The sequence below is a fragment of the Eulemur rufifrons genome, chromosome 3 (genome assembly GCF_041146395.1).
Source record: "Eulemur rufifrons isolate Redbay chromosome 3, OSU_ERuf_1, whole genome shotgun sequence".
Classification (NCBI taxonomy): domain Eukaryota; kingdom Metazoa; phylum Chordata; class Mammalia; order Primates; family Lemuridae; genus Eulemur; species Eulemur rufifrons.
Window position 1 is genome coordinate 3,809,409 of NC_090985.1, and position 15,566 is coordinate 3,824,974.

The 15,566-nt window shown below is 54.4% G+C and overlaps 1 protein-coding gene across 3 annotated transcripts in view; it reads left to right on the forward strand.

The window, feature by feature from the left end:
• Positions 1-5,146: 5,146 nt before the first annotated feature.
• The window catches only part of AP3B2 (adaptor related protein complex 3 subunit beta 2), a 33,435-nt gene continuing 23,015 nt past the window's right edge, over positions 5,147-15,566 (forward strand). For 2 of the 3 annotated variants that reach the window (XM_069465657.1, XM_069465658.1), the window contains exons 1-4: positions 5,147-5,259; positions 14,058-14,133; positions 14,269-14,343; positions 14,653-14,748. In XM_069465657.1, the coding sequence (XP_069321758.1) occupies positions 5,147-5,259; positions 14,058-14,133; positions 14,269-14,343; positions 14,653-14,748 (360 nt within the window). The remainder of the gene's footprint in view (positions 5,260-14,057; positions 14,134-14,268; positions 14,344-14,652; positions 14,749-15,566) is intronic. The other variant, XM_069465659.1, reaches the window with a different exon arrangement.

Sequence of the window (15,566 nt, forward strand, 5' to 3'; positions counted from 1 at the left end):
GGAGGATGCAGGAGTCAGCACTTCCTGGTGGTGGGGTCGGGGAGGGGCGGGGGGTGGCCGGTGGTGGGGTCGGGGAGGGGCGGGGGGTGGCCGGTGGTGGGGTCGGGGAGGGGCGGGGGGTGGGCCTCCCGTGCTGGCAGCATGAGAAAGGCAGTGCTGTACAGTGGTTAGGGACATGGGCACTGGAGCCAGACCACTGGGGCTTGAATCCTGGTTCTGCCAGTTACAAACTTGTAACCTTGCCAACCTCTCCAAGCCTTAGTTTCCCCATCTGTAAAATGGGAATAACAGTATCTACTTCATGACATTATTGGTACGGCTGCCTGGGGCTTTAGCACAGGTTCTGGAGATAGTCATTATGGATGGAGCACCATGTGTGGACCTAGATCTCCTATCTGAAGGGGCATCTCCTCATTCAGACACTGACTAACAGTGCAGAGGCCCAGCTGATGGTGGCCGAGGTGCCTCCCTACCTCTGCCGACACTGGGGAACTTTCAGAGGGAGAGTCGGGAGTGGTGCCTGCTCCCCAGCGCCTTTCCAGCTGGGCGTTCCCTGAGAGCTCTGGGGCAGGGGTCACAGGGAGGCCACCAGCTTCTGAGGGCCATTGTTCTTCTCCTCTGAGCTGAGTAAGATGTATTCTCCCCACCCCTCCTCCCAGCACCCAAATCTGCAAGCTCAAAACCAGCCCTTAAATAAACAAACCTTGTTCCTCTGGCCTTATCCAGTCCACAAAGAGCTCCCAGAGCCTCACAATGGTCCTGTGATTCCCAACCACCCCCCAGCTTATTGTCCCTAGCTCACAGATGAGGAAGTTGAGACCTAGGTAGAGGAAGAGGCTTATTTGAATTCCCATATAGAGATGTGGCACAGACGGGCGAGGTCTCCCAGTCCCGCGTCCAGCATCCTAGTGCAGACTCATGGGCGCACCAAATGCACAACCACACGCCGAGTACAAACAGCCCCGCGGGCAGAGTGTGGAGCCCGAGGGAGACAAGAGAGAGGCAGAGTGGCCTCCGTCCTCGCCTCCTCAGTGGCCAGGTGGTGACAGCTGGGTTTGTTTTTTCCCCCAGATGAGCTTCATGTCCCAGGTAACTGGAGAAGACCTCAGCTCATCTTGTTTTCTCCCCAGGCGGGGTGCCTGCCGCCTCAGCAGGGGACAGAACAGTCCACCCTCTTCCACAGCTGTAAGCCCTGCTTGGCCCAGTGGGTATGGGGGGTGGAGGACCCCAGGGAAGCAGGACCCAAGGTGCCCTCCTTACCTGGTGGATGGTAGGAGGGCATGAAGGAAAGCTAAAGGACGTTCACATGACTGGGTCCTCCCTGCGGCCTTCTGAGACGGAGGGAGATGGAAATGGGGAGCCCCGAGCCTAGGCAACCAACTGTCTGGGTTCCCCTGGGTTCCTGGGATGAGAGGTTTTCAATTTTAGACCAATGCAAAGTCACAGGCAGACTGAGATGAGTTGGTCACCTGAGTCTTCCACAGCTTCCAGTCTGAGAAAATGACTCACCAAGCAATAAGCAGAGGCTACAACGGACTGGGGCCAGGAGGGAAAGGAACGGTCAGGGATAACAGTGAGCCACAAAATGGCTAGCGTTCTGCACTGTGGGTTTGGGCAGCCCTGCTCCTCACTGGCATACGGGTCCTTCCTGCCCAAGTCACATCTGTTAAAGTCAACCCCTCTCCCTTCCAACAAAGATGCCCAGAGACCTGGGGAGGCAGATCACCTCCGAGGGCCCGGTGCCCCCAGGATCTGCCTTAACCCCCTTTCCCAGGCAATGGGGCATCCTCCGAAGTACCGAAAGCCTTCTGTTCCCAGCAAAGATAGGAGAAGCCTGAATTAAATAGATGTCTCACTTTCTTATAAAGGAAAAGAGGTAAGACAGGTGACTTATGTTTAGTACAAAGGGCTCGGGACAGAGTCAAGCGGGCATACATGAGCTGTGTGTGCTCCGGTGATGTATAACCTCCAGGAACCTCAGTTTCCTTATCCTGAAAATGGGCACACTGTACCCATCCTGTGATTGTAATAAGGATCAAATGAGCAGCTGCTCAACAAGTGTTTGTTGCTGAGGTTGTTGGAGAGGCCTTTCTCCACCCAGACCTGAGAGGAGATGCCTGTCCTGGGTTCGGATCTCACCCAGGTTTCCCCGTTTCTTCAGGTTTTCTGCTCAACCCAGGTATCAGCTGACACCCAGTCCTGGTGTTGCCTCTAGCAGGATTGGCAAGACGGGAGATGGCTGAGGAAGAGGATCTGAGCAGGGAGAGGGAAGAGAATGGAGAGCTGGAATTTGAGATGAGAAGACAAAGTTGGATGGGGAGGAAGTAGCAATTGCTGGAAACTGAGTGGTGTTCAGGGTGTCTCAGGGCAGGATGTATCTGGGGTGTCCGGGTCTCTGAAGTCGCTTTTAAGCACAGGAGGCAAGTGTGTGGGGGTGAAGCCATTCCACCTTGGGCTCAGCCCCAAGCCAGGTCTCCCTGAACCCTGGATTGACCATCTGACCCTATGAGCAGTAGAAGGACCCGAGGCCGTCTGTGCAAATGCCCAGCGGTTTGGTCGCTTTCTCCTCCCAGCCCCTGACTGGGGCAGGCAGCACCGTTAAGTTCTTCCTCTCTGAGGCTTTCCTGGTTCAGCACTTCGAGGTTGTGGAGTCGGAGGGCGCCGAACCTGAGCCGGGAGATCTCTTCCCGTTCAGGCTGATGTCTCCCAAAGGACGCGGGTGTGGGCCCCACGTGGGCGTATACTGCGGCCATGGAGAAGTCATCCACGTTGAGGGTGGGTGTCCCCAGCTGAAACACAGGCCCAAGTCTGCGAAGAGAGGCTGCCCAGCCAAGCCACTCCCCACCAGAGGGCTGCATACCAGGATGAAGACTGCGGTCCGGGGCTGAGGGTGCAGGTCTCTGAGAATAGGGGCTTTGGGGCGCTCAGGGTTAGGAAATGAGGGTGCAGGATCCCGGAGTATAGTACATAAACCTGGCTCTGATCCGCACCCATCTGGCGAGCCCTGCAGGCAAAAATCCAGGCGGCCAGGGGCTGCACGCACGTTTCCGGGCTCCTTGGAAGGCAGACAAGGTGGCGTTGCCCGCGTGGTGCTGGAGCACCGCATGCGCAAAGCCATGGACGGGGACCCACCACCCTATCGCCCCACGCGCAGTGACCATGTGCGCTTTGCACTGCGCCTGCTCGGCCAGCTCCCAGCCTGGACTCCCTGCAAATAGAGTAGAGCTCCAGCAGCTCGGTGAGCGTGGCCCAGCTACCCACGCAGGACCCCACCCACCTCTGGAGCCGACTAACCAACACGCCTAACCAAAGCGCTCCTGCAAAATCCAGGCCCTCCCCTCCCCACACAGGCCACGTTCCTCCAAACTCAAGATCAGCTATACTCTGGCAGGCCCAAACCTACCAGAACCAATTAGACCTGCCACTGGTTGAGTTCCTCCCCTCCGAAAACCTTTTGGCCTCAAGCCCGGAAGGCCTCAGGCTACTTACTACAGCCTGCCAAATTCTAAACCCGGGTCCTGCCCTCTCCTCCGTCGGGTCAAGCCCTGTTCTCATTCCCCCAATAGAACCTTCCTGCTGAGCCAAGCTCCGCCTTTTTAGGCCCTGCCCGTTTCTACCCAGGCTCACTAATTCTAAGCCATGTAGGCTTTGGGATCCTAGTCTACAGCTCAACACTGAGGCCTTAAGGACTCTTCCACTCCCCAGGCCCTGTCAGGAGACTCCAGCCACCCAACCTGATGCCCCAAACTCAGGCCCAACTAGATCCCACCTCTTCCCCTAGCCCAATTCACCACATTCCCATCCTTCCTTGGGCCTTGGGGTACCCCAGGCTGTGGGAGCTGAACTGGAGGCCTCATATGACCCAGGAGTTCTGGTGGTCACAGCAGGCCCTTTGCCTTCCTTGCTAGGTGTTGGTGGACGTGGACATGACCCTGGATTAGGCATAGACGTGGAGGGTTCAGAAAGATTCATTACACCATTTTCCAAAGTTTAATTGGATGTTCACAGCCCTCTCTATCCTGTCCTCCATCTCTCTAAGCCTCTAAGGCAGCAGTCCCCAACCTTTTTGGCACCCAGGACAGATTTCATGGAAGACAATTTTTCCATGGATGGGGTGGGGGATGGTTTCAGGATGATTCAAGTGCAATTGCATTTATTGTACAGTCAAACCTCTCTGCTAATGATAATCTGTATTTGCAGCCGCTCCCCAGTGCTAGCATCACCACCTCAGCTCGACCCCAGATCATCAGGTATTCGATTCTCATAAGGACGGCAACCTAGATCCCTCCCATGTGCAGTTTACAGGAGGGTCCGTGCTCCTATGAGAATCTAACGATGCCACTGATCTGACAGGAGGCGGAGCTGGGGGGGGGGTGATGCCAGCGGCTGTAAATACAGATGAAGCTTCCCTTGCCTCCGGCTCACCTCCTGCTGTGTGGCCGGTTCTGAACAGGCCACGGACCAGTATCAGTCGCAACCCGGAGGTTGGGGACCACAGCTCTGAGGGCTCCTCGGCGCTCCTGGACACCCCCTTCCTTAAATGCCACCTTAGATGCCACCTCCGGAAAGCCTCTGGGCTTCCCACTGGAAAACTAGATTTTGTAAGAAAGGTGGTGGAGGAAAGGGAGAGTCCTTAGATCTCTGAGGCCGGCCTCCGGGCGCAGGGACCCCTTCCCGCCCCAGGCCCCCCAGCCTGCGGACACAGCCCCTCTGCGTGGATGCGCACCCGCGCTCGCGTAGGGGCGAGCGGCATCCCAGGAGGTCGTTCCGCCGAGGCCAGGTGGTCGAGGGCGGGCAAGTGTGCTGCACCCCTGGGAAGGCTGTCCCGTCACCAGTGCGGCAGACGGGTGCATCAGGTCCTTTCAAAGGGCAGGAGCCGTCCTTAAGCAGGGGGATTTCCGAGGGCGGGGCGGGGCCAGCCCTGCCGCACCGCCCCCGGCGCCCCCCGCGGACACGCCCCGCCGGCCGGCGCCTTTAAGAGCCTCAGCGCGGCCCTGATTGATAAATCCGCGCGCAGCCTCCGCCCCGCGCCGCGGTGCAGCCGAGCCCGCGCCCGAGCCCGCGCCCGGGTCCACCGCCCCCGCCGCCCGCGGCCCCCGCAGCCCGTCCCCTGCCCCCGCCGCCCGCGGCCCCCGCCCCGGCCCCCATGTCGGCCGCGCCCGCCTACAGCGAAGACAAGGGCGGCTCTGCCGGCCCCGGGGAGCCTGAGTACGGCCACGACCCCGCGAGCGGCGGCATCTTCTCCTCCGACTACAAGCGGTGAGGCCCCGGCGGCGCGGGCACCATGGACAGCGCCCGGCCGCGCGGCACCGGCCCCAGGCCGGCCCGGGGAGGGTGCAGGCTGGTGGGGGATGGGCGGGCCAGTCCGCTCGGCCGCGGAGGACCAACCCTCCGGGCCTAGGGGTCTCTCGGGTTTGCGGCGCTGGATTACCGGGTCCCAGCCTTTGTTCGCGCTAAGCGGGTCGGCTCCCGCAAAACGGGGGGAGGGGCCTGAGTCAGCGGACTTGACTTTGAGCCTGGAGCCTCTCCAGGAAGGTGGGCCCTGGACGGAGATGCAGAACCTCCCAGGCCTGGCCCCTGCTACAAATTCACTTCCTTCGGTTCTGGTCCCCACCTCCCATCTGGCCCTCCCCACGTTGCCCTATAATTCAACCCTACCTTAACTTGCCCCCTCCTTTGACTCATTCGTGTTTGTTCCTTCGTTTGTTTATTCATAAATTCTGCAACAAGCATTTATTAGAGGCCGACTGTGTCAAGTCTTGTGCTAGTCACAGACTACAACTGTGAACAGGAGACCGACCTTGTCCTCCAGGGAGACGCACGGATGAAGCAGCAGCCAGCTACAGTTCCATGTAGAAGGGGCAGTGGGAGGTGGGCGAGGACCTGGTCCCTGGACCAGGGAGAGAGGAGAGTGAGGAGTGTTGCAGCCAGAGGAAAGGGCTTGTAGGAAGCTTGAGAGCGGGGCCACAGGTTTTGTAGTGGAGCCAGAATCATGGCACAGGCCACCAAGTACCAGAAATGACGGTGGGGAGCAGTACTGACGGGTTCTAAACAGGTGACACCATCAGATTTGTATTTTTAAAGGATCACAGGCTGGATTGTGGGGAAGAGATTAGAGCTGAGCTGGACTGAGCAAGAGACAAGTGAGGGGGGTGTTGAAGTTATCAGGCACGGGGTGTGATGGTGGCTAGATTAGAGGAGGGGCAGAGGGTTTGAGGGCTACTGAGGAGGTGGAAGCCACAGATATGATGGGTAATTGGATGTGGGGAGTGGGGGCAAGAGGGAGGGGCTGGCAGAGAGAAGGATGATACTCAGGTTATTAGTTCCTGCAGCCGGATGGATATGGTGCTGTTCAGTGTGATTAGAAATAAAAGTATCACTAGCAAACTTGTGGAAAATAATGTTGAGCCCAGCTTTGGACATGCTGAGATTGTAAACTCTGAGGGGCATTCAAGTCTAGTGGGTAGCTGTATATTAAGATTTGGATTCCAGAAGGGATCAGGGAATTGTTAACATATATTATATATATGTTAGTTAAAGCCACAGAAGAAAGTGAAGATAACCCAAGGAAGAGGGTATGGAGTGAGTTCCAACAGGGCGCAAGTCAGAATCCTGAGGATACAACATTAGGAGTGACCAGAAAGCAGGGGGAGAGTGTTTCAACGTACCTGAGAAGAAGTGAACCAAAAGGCAGGAAGAAAATAAAATGTGATTTCAAGAAGGAAATAGCATCAAGGCCCATTAAAGTCAAATCAAACAAGGAAAGAAGTTCATGACCACTGTTGGCAAAGAGGAGATCAGCTCCTTCCCACTCCACTCTCCTCCCCCTGCCCTGGGAGACCAGCTCTGGCAAAGCGAGGAGAACAGGTGGTAATTATTTTTCCCCCAACATTCTATTATGGGTGATTTTAAACATAGAGAAAAATCGAATTAATACAATGAATACATGTGTATCATCCATGTAAATTCAACCATCATGGACATCACACCGTATTTGCTTTATCTAACTATCCAGACGTATTTTTGGCTGAATCATGTCAATTGCAGAGATCGTGACCCTTCAGCCCTGAATTCTGAATCAGCATCTAAAGCCAGACTGAAGTGAATAAAGGAACAAATGAGGGTAAATAGGTAAAACACAATGAATGGGAACTTTGCTTTCAAGAAGTTTGACTGCAAAGGGGAGAGGGAGAAAGAATTGCCGGAGGAGAACATCGGTTCAAGGAGTTTTATTTAATTGTTATTTGTGTTTGTTATTAGGATGGGAGAGCCTAGAGCATGTTTAACTGCTCATGGGAAGGAGCCAGGAGTGGGGGAGAGGCTGAAGGGAACACAGGAGGTGCAGCCCCTGAGTGATGGGCGGGAGGGAGAGGTGGGGGGGCGTGGAGGACTGGCCCCAGTGCAAAGGGGACCAGCTCCGCCCAGAGAAAGGAGAGGAGAGTGTAGACGCAGGTGGATCTGAGTGTGGGGCAAGGAGCTACAGGGGATTTCATCTAAAGCCTTTCCTCTGTGAGAAGCAGGTAGTGAAGCTGCGGGAGCAAGTGCAAGGCTGAGCGCGGGGTCCTGAGGGCCGAAAGGGTTTGAAATATGGGAACTAAAGTGAGCACTGGCAGGACAGGGGTGTTGGAGGGCAGTAGGACACAAAGGCCAAGGATGTGAGTGACAGCAGTTGGAGCGATGGGCCCGGAGCCCTAGGTGGACCCAGGGGTCCTCCAGTGGGGAGGAAGTAGAGAGAAGAGAAGGCTGATAGGAAAGACAAAGTCGGGGATTGGCTCTGGAAGGGCAGGTGAGGATCAAGAGGCTTGGGGGCAGAGTGAGAAGAGGGCATGTAAGATTTCTGGGGAGGCTGAGGTCCACTGCGGCTGCGGGATTGGTGGTGAGGAGGCATCCCTCACTTCTCTGTCAGCTCCACTGACTGCCTGCTACCCTGCCCAGAGATTGGGGCTGGGCTTGGTCCACAGTCTGCACCCTTCTGTCCCTCCTGAGGCCTTGTCTCTGAGCAGTGAAGAGGAAACCGGAGCCTCCCTCCCTGCCAGTGTCTGGTTACTGAGTTTCGGGGGCGGGCCGTCTGGTGACAGTGACAAGCAACCACAGCGTCCTGGCCAGCTCAGCCCCATCCTGGAGCAGGACCTGATGCCCAATGCAGCGATTCCTGCAGCTCCCGGGGGCTATGGTGAGGCCAGGGGTCAGGGGGGCCTGCGGGGCTGATCAGGAGGCTGCCAGCCCTGTGCTGGCCCCGGAAGGTGGCCCCCCGCCCTGGTACCAGGCCTTGCAGCCTGAGGAGCTTCGGTGGCTGCAGGCCTCAGAGGAAGACACAACCCCAGAAGCGTCCTTGGAAGGACCTTGTCCAGAGGCTGGCCAGAGCCAGAGCCAGCCACTACGGTACAGGGGGACCCTCAGGGACCCACCCCAGCCAGACATCTAGAAAGGCCAGGCAGGGCAGCTGCACTCCCAGCCCAGACTCCTTCAAGCCCCACCTCCTCAGGTGGAAGACTGGGCTGACATTCAGGGTGCAGGCTGGGCGGGGAGGGTGGTCGGGGTGTAGTGTGGGCTGAGAGTGTGAGTGGAGGAGATGAGGAGCTTGACTCCCTGGGGGCTCTGAGGGGAGGAGGGTACTAAAATACTTGAGGGTTGAGTCCCACTTTGACCTGTTCCTGCCCACGGGCCCTGGCTGGAGCGGGCTCTGGGTGAGGTTTGGGGATAGGATAAAGCACAGGTGGAGTTTGTCCAGCCTCTCCCTGGCCAGTGTGGACAGGGCAGTGTGTATCCAGGGCGGGGAGCGTGACTGGCCCCAGACACCATGCTTGACCACCTGGCTGGCTCCAGCCATCCCCAGGGAGTCTCTCACGCCAGGCTGGGCCAGGGGTCACACAGTGGGTGCCTTGTAAGGAGATCTGACATGGGAGATGCATGTTTCAGGGCGTCAGGGTGTTGCTGTGTCTCTCCCTTCCTCTGCCTCTTGGGAACATAAGCGGCTGGAGTGGGGACGAGGGACCCAGGGTGGGCTCTGGGCGGTGCCGCCGTCTGTGTCAGTGCACGTCTGCCAGTCAGCCCTGCCCGTGCTGGCTGCTTTACACCCCACGACCCGTCCTCTCTCTCCATCCCCGTCTTCAAGGGCCTGGAAAGTGCGCACTGGGCTGGGCGTGTGCATTTGACAGGGGCCTGTGGCATTCGTGGGTGTGGTGAGGACACCCGCCTGTGAGGGGCTCAGCCCTGGGGAACACCCAGCCTTAAAGAGACTGGGCGAGCTCCAGCCACCTCCCACTGAAGCCCAGGGAAGAGTCACCCCAGGGCGACCCCTCCGAAGGAGGTCAGGATCCCCAAGGCTGGATGGATTTGCCCTGGAAGCCTCAATTTATCAGTGTAAATATCGAATAGGAGTCCATTAGGCATTTTGGTGAATGAGACTAGAGTGGCCAAGATTTGTCAAAGTTTTGTGTGTGCGTTAGGTGTGACTGTGCCGTGTGGGACATGTGTGTCTATATGAGGTGTGGGCGAGCGTGGAGAGGTCTCATGGTGATATGTGTCTGTGGGATCTGTGGGTGTGTAGGTGAGGTGTGGGGGTGTTTCTGAGGGAGTTGTCTATATGTGGGGAGTGTGTTTCTCTGGGGGTTGTGGGTGTGTGTCTACAGGGGTTTTCTGCAGGTGCGCGTGGGTCTATGTACGGGCTGTGTGTCTGTGGGCTGTGGGTGGCTGTGGGTGTGGGGGTACGGGAGTGTCTGTGGTCCGCGTGGGTGGTGCCAGTGCATAGGTGTCTGTGGGGCGTGTGCATGGGGGTCCTGGGGTGCAGTGGGGCACGTTTGTTTGTTAGGGAAGCTCTGTCATTCTTCCCAGACCTTCGGTGCTGCCCAGGCCCAGTTGAATGGTCTGTACCTCTGTCCACGCCCCAGCTGTCCCGAGCTCAAGGCGGACAGTACCTTCCTACCCTCTAAGGAACACACAGCCTGGTCTGTGTTTGGAAGGGTGACAAGGTAGTTGTCTTCTGGCCTTGGCTTGGCCGTGGGAGAGAAGGTGTCCTCTCGCCCCAGGTGGGGGAGTTTTAGATTAACGTGATGGAGCTGGATGTCTTCTTCTGCCCTCACCTGACAGCTGGCAAGGCCTCTGTGTTCGGGAAGGCGTCATCTTTCTACTTTGTTTTCCTTCAAAATCTCTTCAGGAAAGACAGTTTCTAAACTTCTTGGGACAACTTCTTAGTGGCCCTTCCGTCCTTTCTCATTGACTCTGCCGGGCACTCACACTTCCGCAGCCTGGTGTGTTATGTCCACTCTTCTCCTCTCCTCGTCGCCTGTCACTCATTTCTCAGCATCAGCAGCTGTCACATTTGCCTCCTTATGGCTGTGGTCATGCTCTCCCTCTCCCAATACTGCTACCCCCGCTTTCTGATTTTCTGTGGTTTCTAAATATTTCACGTCTGTGACTAACTTCCACACACTGCTTTTTAATTTCTACCACTGGTAGTACTTCTCGAGGCTGGGTTCTTGCACTGGGTCAATAGCTGTGGGTATCAGGGTGTTATCAGAGTGTCATCTGGGAGTGTGGCCCCCCCCCCACAGCTGCTCACCACATTTTGGAATTGTCTTGGCAACATCTGAGTGCATCAGTTGTCACACAACTCTATCAGCATATATAGACGCTTTTTTTCAATGATTCATTCACATTCTCTGATCACTTCTTGACCACCAATTCCATGTCCTCTTAGTATGGTTAGGCAGGTTGCTCACTGCACAAGGGCATCTGGCCAAGGAATACCAGCCTATGCTCCACTCACTGAATGGGGAGCGACAGCTCAGGGGCAAGCGATGGCAGATGAGCTTGCAAGAGCCCTGACAGTAAATGCTGGACATGGACCTTATAAATTTATATCAGTTCTGTATCTGTTTTGAATATTAAACTTTTATTTACCATATCCCGAATATTTTGCCTTCTGTTGCTGTTATGGGCTGAATTGTGTCCCTCAAAAATTACTTTATTAAAGTCCTAACCCCCAGTATCTCAGAATGTTACCTTATTTGGAGATAGAGTCTATAATGAGGTAATTAAGTTAAAATGAGGTCATTACTGTGAATCCTAATGCGACATGACTGATTTCCCTGTAAGCAGAGGAAACTTGGTCACAGGCACACACCCAGGGAAGCTATGTGAAGACATAGGGAGAAGACTTGTAAGAGATAGGAAAAAACAAAGTGCATTTCTCCTGCTCTCGTACACACCACTCACCAGAGAACACTTCACTTCCGGTCTCCAAAATGTGTGGGGGTTTCTCCCCACCAAGAACCTGTTCTCCAGTGGACACCATCTAGGCATCCTCTAATTGAAGTCAGTCTACCTGGAGATGGTGTCGGATTGCACAGGCTGACGGCTCGTCAGTACCACCAGACTGCGCCCACTTCCGACGCCAATTGCAAGTAGTAGGCTGCTACCTCTACTTCTGACCAACCAGCTATAAATCAGGGGCTCCCATGACCCCTGACTTGAGTTCAACTCTGTGAGTGGCTCATAGAACTCAGGGAAACTTTACTTAGGTTTATCCAGTTGTTACAAAGGATGATATATAAAGAGTACAGATGAACAGCAAGGTGTAAGAGACACATAGGACAGGGCATGTGGGAAGGGGTGCAGAACTTCCGTGCCCTCTCTGGGTGCCCCACTCTCCAGGCACCTCCGTGGTTCAGCGATCTGAAAGCTCTCCTTTTTGGTTTTTACGGGGGCTTCATTTCATAGCCATGATTGATGACATCATTGGCCATTGCTGATCGACTCAACGTTTAGCCCCACTCCCCCATCCCTGGAGGTCAGGCGGTAGGGCTAGAAATTCCAACCCTCTAACAGCAAAAGATGCTCTGGCCTGGGTGTGATGGCTCATGCCTGTAATCCCAGCACATTGGGAGGCCAAGGCAGGAGGATCACTTGAGACCAGGAGTTCGAGACCAAACTGGGCAATAGCAAGACCTCATCTCTACAAAAAATTAAAAAATTAGCTGGGCATGGTGGCACACACCTGTAGCCCTCGCTCCTTGGAAGGCTGAGGCAGGAGGATCGCTTGATCCCAGGAGTTCGAGCTTACAGTAAACTATGATCACACCACTGTATTCCAACCTGGGTGATGGCAAGACCCTGTCTCAAAAAAAAAAAACAAAACAAAAAAAAACAAAAAAAACAAAAAAGTGTTCCTGTCACCCAGGATCCAAGGGATTTAGGAGCTGTGTGTCAGGAACAAGACTAAACATTAGAACAAAAGGTTCTCCTAGTCCCCCTATCTCCAAGGGTTTTAGGGCTTTAGGAACTCTGTCTCAGGAACCAGAGGCAGTGAGCAAATATGTATTTTTCTATAATATCCCAAAGGCCATCTACAAGCTAAGGAGAACGGCTTCAGAAGAAACCAGCCCTGCCCATAGCTTGATCTCAGACTCAACCTCGAGCCACCATCTGTGGTAATTTGTTATGGTGGCTCTAGAAAACTAATACAGTTGCCTTATTTTTTTTTCTTAAATTTAGTGTTTTTTTTAGTTTTTCATATGCCTAAGTTTTAAAAAATTAAACCTAGCCATCCTGTTACTAATAATTTTATAACTTTAAAAATAAAAATTTCCCCTTCTGTATTTAAAAATACTTTAACTATTAAGCAAATGTGGGATTTATTTTGATGTGAAATATATGTACAAATATAATTTTTTGCTGTGGAACAGTTGTCCCAACAGCACTTATTTAAAGGAAGAAAGATTCTTTCACTAGAACTTTGGTGAGTTGTCTGTTCTTAATGTATCAACTTAGACTTATGGAATCCCCCCCCATGACCTCTGACCTTCTATTTTTAACCTGGTATACAGCTGTTATCATTGTCATGTGTTTTATGTTTTGAACTCCAGTAGGGTGAGTTGTCTGTCATCATTCTCTTCTTTTGCCAAAAACATTCTTTGGAGTTCTTACCTACCGATTTTTTTTTCGGATGAATTTTTCTGTCATTTCACAAAGTTTGACAAAATGCTCCCTTTGAAATTTCAGTAGACTGAGATTGCATGAGATCTGTGTATTGGCCTTGGCTTAGGCACCACCCTTATTCCCCTCAGCCAAGTGCAGGAGATAGATCATTTATTCAAATCTTTATTTCTCCTACTAGGGTTTTATAACTTCCTTGAATGACTGTTGAATGGTGAGTGACAGTCGGGTCTTCGTTGCAAGGACAATGTGGAGTCTCTGGGACCTGTCCAGTCCTTGGAATCAGTTTAGTCAGTGAGGTCAGGATGTGGAAACGCACTGAGTGCAGGGCAAGGGCGTCCTGCTCTTGTTTTGACGCCCACGACCTTTCCACCGTCCTACTCGTCCATCCGCCTGACTGTGTTTTCTGAGCAGCGTCCCTACGTACCCACCCCTCACCCTTCCTCTTGTCCCCTGGCCTCTGTCCCTGCCCTGTTAGTTTCCTACGCTGCTGTAACAAAGTACACAGACGGGCTTGCTTAGAACATCAGAAATGTATTGTCCCACAGTTCAGGAGGCCAAAAGTCCGAAATCAAGGTGTTGGCAGGGCTGTGCTCCCTCTGAAACCTGTAGGAGATCCTTCCTTGCCGCTTCCCGGCTTCCGGTGGTTTGCAGCAGTCCTTGGCATTCCCTGGCTTGCAGATGCATCTCTCAGTCCTCTGTCTGCATGTGGCTTTCTCCCTGCGTTGTCTCTTCACAGGGACGTCTTCTAATAAGAAATCAGACATATGGGATTAGGGACCCCCCCTGCTACAGTATGACCTCATTGAACTTAACTAATTACATCTGCAACAACCCTATTTCCAAATAAGGTCACATTCTGAGGTACTAGGGATTAGGACTTCAACATATCTTTTTTTGGGGGGACAACCCATAATACTGGCTGGCCCACACGTTTCTCCTACCCACGAGTTCCCTGATCTGCACTTTATCCCCTTCCCCCTAGCTCTGGTCCCTCCCCTCTGGCTGGGTCCTACCTGTGCCTTTCCTGCCCATGTCCCTTCTTTCTGCCTGGACCTTCATGATGGGCACCCCACCCCCACCCTTGTGCTCTCTGCTGACCTCTTGTGCCACACTGCCAGGCATGACGACCTGAAGGAAATGCTGGACACCAACAAGGACTCCCTCAAGCTGGAGGCCATGAAGAGGATTGTGGCGGTGAGAGGGGAAGGGGGGCCCCCTTGGGGAGGGGCCTGGGTGTGCAGGGACAGCTGTCCTTGGCTTCTCGTGGACCTGCCCCTGATCAGTGCTAGGCCTCCTCCTTTCTCCTTCCCCTACCTTGACCCTACCCAGATGATCGCCCGAGGGAAGAATGCGTCAGACCTGTTTCCTGCCGTGGTGAAGAACGTGGCCTGTAAAAACATAGAGGTGAGCACTGCCCGGTGAGGGAGCTCCCACCCCACCTCTGCCAGGACTAAGCTCAAGCCGGGTTGGGGGGAGGAAGGAAATGCTAAATGATTCAGCCCATGGGGGCCCAATCTGCTCAGAAATCCCCCTGATCCAGGAGAAGACACTGTTTACATGTCTCTGAATTGGATGTAGATCAGGGTAAAGGATCCAGGAGACACTGGAGGCTGCTCTCCCCACTACTGGAAGAATTTGTCCCCGGGGGCCCCGGGCGGTGGGGGCACCAGCCTTTGCCGAGAAACCTTCCGCTGAGAACCTGCTGTCCCCCAGGTGAAGAAGCTCGTGTACGTGTACCTGGTGCGCTATGCTGAGGAGCAGCAAGACCTGGCCCTGCTGTCCATCTCCACCTTCCAACGTGGCCTAAAGGTCAGAGGTCTCAGTTTGCCTCCCAGGGCTTGGGCCTCGTTGGCACCGTGTTGCGGGAGGGGGCCCAGGGAGAGGCCGTGAGCACGGGAGCAGGCCCCGCAGGCCCCTTCCTGCCTGTCTAAAGTTGGGGGTCAGAGTCAGAGGAGAGGCCAGCCAGACCTTCAGAGAGTAGGAGCCAGGCTCAGATGGGCATAAGAGCTGCCCCTCCTGCCCTGAGGGGCCGGTGGTGATGACCACCTCAAGTAGGAACCACCTGAGCCCTGACAGTGGAGAGCCTTTAAGAGTGGAGAGCTCCTCAGTGCTCACCCCTGTGTGTGTACAGTGTGACTTGTGGCCCAGTAGTGGCCTGAATCCCCCATGCTATTCTCACCTTTTGTCTTGCCCAAGACCTATAGTTGTATTCACGTGCGGTAGGTGCATGCTTTTCTGGTAGTCTAATATACCTTGAGGGTAAAGTGAGCAATATCGATGCCATTCTACTTGCCCTCCATACAGATTTTTCAGCTCCGATTACAACCATCAACTCCCCTATTCTTTCCACACTTTCAGTTCAAATTCCTGTGAGAGGGATTCTAACAGGTCCAGCTCATCTTTTCATCTCCAGCAATTCTATAGGTTGCAGGGCAGACCGAGAATTGACTGCCCAAATCCAGGGCTCACCCCTTGTTCATTCTGCTATGGCCTGGAGGAGGGGCTGACAGAGTCTGCTTCTTTGGAGTAAGGTAGAAAGCACCATCACCTGTGTTAATATGTACAATTCATTAATTTAGCGTTTACCTGGGTGTCTCTGTGCCATGCATTGTGCCAGGTTCTTTGTG